General features: G+C 34.9%; 1 protein-coding gene across 1 annotated transcript; it reads left to right on the forward strand.

Annotated features, from left to right (window-relative positions):
- The first annotated feature begins 1,837 nt into the window (after window positions 1-1,837).
- Window positions 1,838-2,605, forward strand: M431DRAFT_396534 (hypothetical protein). The gene has a single exon (XM_024914834.1). It carries the CDS (start codon window positions 1,903-1,905, stop codon window positions 2,521-2,523), a length of 621 nt encoding a protein of 206 aa, XP_024767221.1. The 5' UTR covers window positions 1,838-1,902; the 3' UTR covers window positions 2,524-2,605.
- The last annotated feature ends 3,395 nt before the right edge of the window (window positions 2,606-6,000 follow it).

A 6,000-nucleotide genomic window follows, 5' to 3' on the forward strand; every position in this document is an offset into this window, starting at 1 on the left:
AGAGATTCAATAATGAAAGAGAATTTTCTACACTTATAATGCAATTCGAAGAATGAATATTGCCGAATCGGCACCGATCTAAGGGTAGACATAAAGGTGTTTATTTTAGCTACTAAAACCTACCTACGCGTGGAGGGGCATTCTCTAGCATGGGTTCTAAAGGGGGCACTGCAAGATTTATACATTAGAAATCTTACCCTAAAGGCCGTTATGTTATTATCAGACAGGCTATAGCATCTTTCAATTTCTATATATTCTATTAGGCTGGAGACAGTTTTCAGATCAGCACAGTCTTGCACAATGACTGTGTTAATTGAGTAGGTGCTAGTACTGTTGAAAACAATGTTTCTTATAGTAATTAGCGGAGTGTGTTTTTACATTAAGCTGCTGGAAGTGCACGCGCCGTAAAACCAGGTGCTCCTATGCAGTACCGTCAAACGGGAAATGTGATGGATGCAGGAGCCGACAGATAAAGTGCATTGGTCAAGAGTTTCAAGAAGAGGCTACTGCACTAAGCTGCGGCATGATAAATGACTATTGCTATTTTATGCCTTGATTATATTGTATATGTACGGCACAGAGGACCACTGGAGAAGAAAGACAGTTTTTACGTATTCACTGCTTACGAGGTTGTCTTCAACCATCAGCTGTATTGAAAGTGGAAATGGTCGCGACTGTGAGCTGTTACCTCACATGTCGTCTTGAAGCCTGTGCGATGACCCGTCTCTAATCTTGTACACAAAGAGCGGCAGATTTACCGTCTGTAAGACGATGATATTCTAAAGGAATCATTGCAGTAGCATTTACCAACTCACTCAGCTTCTTGTACCTAAAGCCTCGGGGTTGAAGTCTGGGTGTTGCTGGGTGATAATGCTACCGACGCTGCCCAGCACGGCCGACCAGTTGTCACCTGAGGTGGCTCCAACTGCCCATCGGAGTAATCCAACCAGACACTTATCAGCCTGAACTTGAATTACTCCACTATCTATGTCATTATTATTGGAAATGCCAGTCTCTAATTCAGCGTCGTAGCGGTGTAGAAGAATCTCTCTAAATATAAACTTATTATAGGCAGTAACAGAGTGATAAAGAACCGGGGAGAAAGCTTGGCTGCCATAATGATTACATCTTCAAAATTCGGAATAGAAAAAACGATTCATTAAGAAGACATATAGTAGTCACCAAACGGCGTTTGCTCTGCGTGATTTCTGAGTCAAGCATGGCATTAAGTCAGACTTGCGTGCGAACCCGGAGGCGAGGGCAAATGGAGGCATGCTACACTTCTGCAATAGCCACTCAATATAAGCCTCTCTGCCACGAAACAGTCAACAAAGGAACGAGGTCTAGCTTCATTAGCGATGGCTTTAGGGGTTAGGGATTATAGGGCCTGTCGTTTCTCAAATCTCTTCCTGGAACGCTCCGTATGTATGTTTTGGGTGACCAGCTTAGTTGAAATGCCGCTTGCTGTAGCATCGAAGATGGAGAACAAATTATTTTTATAATTTCACTATAGAAACACCTAGTTTGTCACAACTGCTTGTTTATATATTAGGAATAGCTAACCTAGAATTACTATAGGAACACCCAGTGTATTACACACCAGCCTTAAACCAGCCTTAGACCGGTCTTGGTAAAATCATAACGGAGTTAACGGAATCAATCATACCAAATAGGACATAGATTTGAAGCCCTTGCTTTACAATTGCAGTGGTATAATAGCTTATGATACGGAAATAAGCCCCGAGACTCCGAGAATATAACAAAATAACATGTATATAATCCCCTTCCAACAATATCACATAAAGGTCTTGCTTTTCTCACCTCAACTTTCATGAATATCTTGATGCACTCATCGTTTACCCTCGAAGATCCAGGAAAGCTTCTGTAAAACAATTTCTCATCATGTCTGCTACTGATAGTTCTGACGCTTATCCCCTCCCAATCCCTCGACGCATTATCTCAACTCATGACACAGAGACTGGTCATGCTGTTTTTTGCACAGCATTCGATGAGACAAGTCCATGGAGCCCATTCCCCAATCCCAGTACTGGAGTACCCGTCAGGAATATCCAACTCTACTCGACAAGCACATTTCCAGTTCGTGGCCTGTCACCCCAATCGGCCATTACTTCTGAAGCCGATGCCGATGCCGATTTAAAGTCATACCGAAAGGACTTGGAGGCACCCGTGCCACCGGAAGTCCATTCCCAAGCAACAATGTGCCGGATTGTTGATTTTCCGCCCAGAAGCGTCTCTGACATGCATCGGACGCTTACATTGGATTACGTTGTTATTCTAGACGGGTCAGTAGAGTGGTCGCTTGATTCGGGCAATTCGAAAGTAATGCGTAAGGGCGATGTATTGGTTCAAAGAGGAACTGCACATTCGTGGAAGAATATCACCCCGGAGCAGGAGAACGGCGGCTGGCTGAGGATGTTTTTCGTTGTGTTACCAATTGAGAAAGTGGTAGTTAAAGATGGCCAAGCCTTGGGACCTGGGCTTGTTGTGTCATCTAACAATTGAACGATGTTGTGTGGGTTTAGAATTAAGCCTAGAATTCAATAGCCACTGTTTAGCAACGTGATGGATGATCAAAATCATTAAGAAAGTGGAATGCTTCTCAGTAGCCGATTGAGTGCTTACTATAATCCTGCGTATAGTCACGGCTAAAGGCGCAGTGGCGGAAAGGTTACTGCTCTAATAAAATCACTTTCATCTTACCACTTCTATTTAAACGGACAGGTGAGTGGCATTATGAAACCGAGTTGTTACTAATATTCTAATATTCCTCCCTAATATATCTTATTGCTCGTTACGGCTCCTTTGTCGCTTATCCAGACAGTTTAGTATAAAAATAACGTGCCTTCTCGACGACTCTAACTGCAGTTGTTGCTATGCCCAGCCTTTATTGCTTAGGGCATTAATTAGTTACTCATATTCGCTTAGCTCGCTTGGCCTGTGACCTGTTTGGCTTGTTTTGTCTCTCGGCCTACTCTAATCTCGATATTTGATGATTATCTCCTCACAATAATGCCGCATCGAAATACCGGAAATTTTGCTCAATTGAGCAATCAAACGGGACGGGATCAGAGCGGGACGGGCGGAGACTCCAAGAGACCGAAGTCCGATTTTACCTGATGAGATGGCAGATCTTCAATATCAGCGACGTCCGTAGGAGACACTAGGTAGTCTACATTTGCCCTAGTACCCTCTCTGATGTGTCATCGTGATCCTCACGTATCTGGCAGTCGCCTATATCGGCGGCCCTCGGGAGGGATGGTCAGACAAGCTCTTTTTTTAAAGCTTTCACACACCTGTTCGTGCTCTCCCTACAGTAACAATACTACCCGTGACGATTTATCAACTACGTTCTTCTGCTCAACTCGTGTCAATCAAGGAATATGGCCGATTTAGTAAAAATTCTCGTTCTCGGAAGCGGAATGGTTTCGCCACCTTGCGTCGAGTACCTCCTGCGAAATCTCAAGAATGAGATCACCATCGGTTTATGCGAATAATTTTGCCGTCAGATTTGCAAGAAACTAATGTCATAACAGCCAGCAGGACTAGTAAGCGTCTCCCTTTTGACTCCTCCCGAATTACGACGATTACTCTAGACGCATCTATCCAAGCGGACAAGCTTCCCTCCTATATCTACAGGTACCCCACCTTTTAGGTGCTTAACTACTAAAAACTCCCACCCGTTTAACTAGCTATTAGATAAAACGACTACGATTTTTTTATTTACGGTCCTATCTAAGGACCTTAGAAAGATAAAAACATCTGTAAACCCTTTAAATAATTAGAATAAAATAAAACCTATTGCCCTTGGACTAGTAATAACCTTTTAACTATTAAAGGAGGTAACCCCCTTAGGCCTAAAAATAAAAGAGGTTATAGTCCTCCCTTTTACCTTTAAAAAAAAAAATTACTTTAGAAAAGCCCTTAGCGTAGATAAAATACCCTTGCCTAGTTTTAATAAAGTAAAACTAAGTATAGCGGAAATAGTAACTATAGTGTAGACAGCATTAAAAAACTTTATTACCTTTATTTTTAATAATATAAAAAAAGCTACTAATTTAAATAAAAAAAGGAAATCTTTTACTAAAAATAAAATTATAAATTAAATTAATAAAATTAATATATAATAGTAGGTTAAATAAGATATAATATTAAATATAATTATAATTATTAACTTTTGCTTAGCGTAATATACCTCCTAGCTTTCTTTAGTAATAGTAAAATAAATTTACTTATATTTAAATACTACTTTTAAAAACTTTATTATCTTTTATATTAACCCTAAGGAAAAGCTTAAAAACCTTAAGAAATTAAGTAATAAAAAAAAAGCTACTTAATTAATTAAAATAATATTAGCTAATATATTTTATAATAAAAAAAATAAATTAAATATTACTAAAACCCCTACTATAGTAAAAGCTCCTATATTTATTAAAAAAGCAGGCTAAAAGGACCTTAGGGTTACATAAGTATAAATTATATTATAAAAAAATACTTATAATAAAAACCCTTAAAAAAGAATTAATAACCTAAAATATTCCTTTATAAGTAGTAAAAGGCTAGCCTTTATTATTAATAAAAAAAACATAAATAAAATTAATAAACCTAAGGAAAGCCTTAATAACTATATTTTTATTTAAATTCCCTTAAACTATATATAGAAAAAGCTATTAGCTATTAGGGCTAAATAAGAATTAATTAAGATTTTAAAGTTTATAAATAAAAATATTACTTACTTTTAAAAGGTTTAATTAAGCTTCACCTTTAGAGGTAAGAATTAAAATATTAAAAATAAAATTATTATACTTTAGCTAGTAATAGAAAATAATAATTTAAAAATTAAAAAAGTATATTTATAAAAGATTTTTTTTATATATAGTATATTAAAAATATATACTAATATAAGCAGGACCTACCCTATAAATATACTAATTTTAAAAAAGGTATATACTAAGGCAGAGGCTAAAAACCTACCTATCTCCTACTATAAAGCTAACTTTAAAGAATCCTTTAATATATATAACTACTTTATTTTTTTTAATAAAGACGTTAAACCTAGCTTTAAACTTTTTAGTAGCTTTTTCCTAGCGGAAATCTAAGTCTAGCTCCTTTAGGTTACCTAATACTTATAGTACTTTAGGTTTTATAACCTATAAAATTACACTAGGACTAAAAAGTATTATAAATATAGTAAATTATTTTTTAAATATAATAATACTATAACTAACTACTTATTTTTACTTTAATATATTAACTATAATAGCTTTTATATAGTAGACTTCCTAAAGTATTTTACTAAATTAATTATTAAAAATAAGGAAAAAGTATAAATAACTAAAGCCTAACTTTAGGTAATTTAAAAATTAAGCTAGTAAAAATATAATAAAGCTAACCTACTTAAACCTAAACCTGCCCCTGCCTTAGTCCTTAATATTAAAAAAATATTTAACTTAAAGACTTAAATAAACCCTTATATAAGGTTATTAATCTTTAGCTTAACTTTACCCTTCCTCCCTTAAGCTTTAGTTAAAAAGGTTATTATTAAAGTTAACTTAAATAAGGAAAATCTTTATAAAAAAACCTCCCCTACTAAGTTAGTAGTTTATATAACTAGCTTAGGTAATAAAAAAAAAAAAACTAAAGGTAATAAAAATATACTTAATACCCCCCCTAAAACTAATAAACCTTTTAACATAAGCCTATAAATAGCAGGTCCTATTATAACTACTAAAAGAATACTAGCCTTAAAATCTTTTAAGCTAATATTAAAAAAAGTAGTTTATACTAAGATATTACTTTATTACTAATAAAAGAAAGTAACTATAATATTATATTAATTTAAAAACCTTATACTTAATAAAATAAGGTATTAAATAAAAGGTAAATTAAAAATTACCTTAAATATTAAGTATATAACCCCTTAAATAATTAAAAAAATACTAAACCCTTAGTTTTTATATTTATTAAAATCTTTTTAAACCT

This window comes from Trichoderma harzianum (genome assembly GCF_003025095.1).
Source record: "Trichoderma harzianum CBS 226.95 unplaced genomic scaffold M431scaffold_42, whole genome shotgun sequence".
Classification (NCBI taxonomy): domain Eukaryota; kingdom Fungi; phylum Ascomycota; class Sordariomycetes; order Hypocreales; family Hypocreaceae; genus Trichoderma; species Trichoderma harzianum.

Coding starts and splice junctions, on each gene's coding strand:
- M431DRAFT_396534 (XM_024914834.1), top strand. CDS start 1,903: ATGTCTGCTACTGATAGTTCTGACGCTTATCCCCTCCCAATCCCTCGA.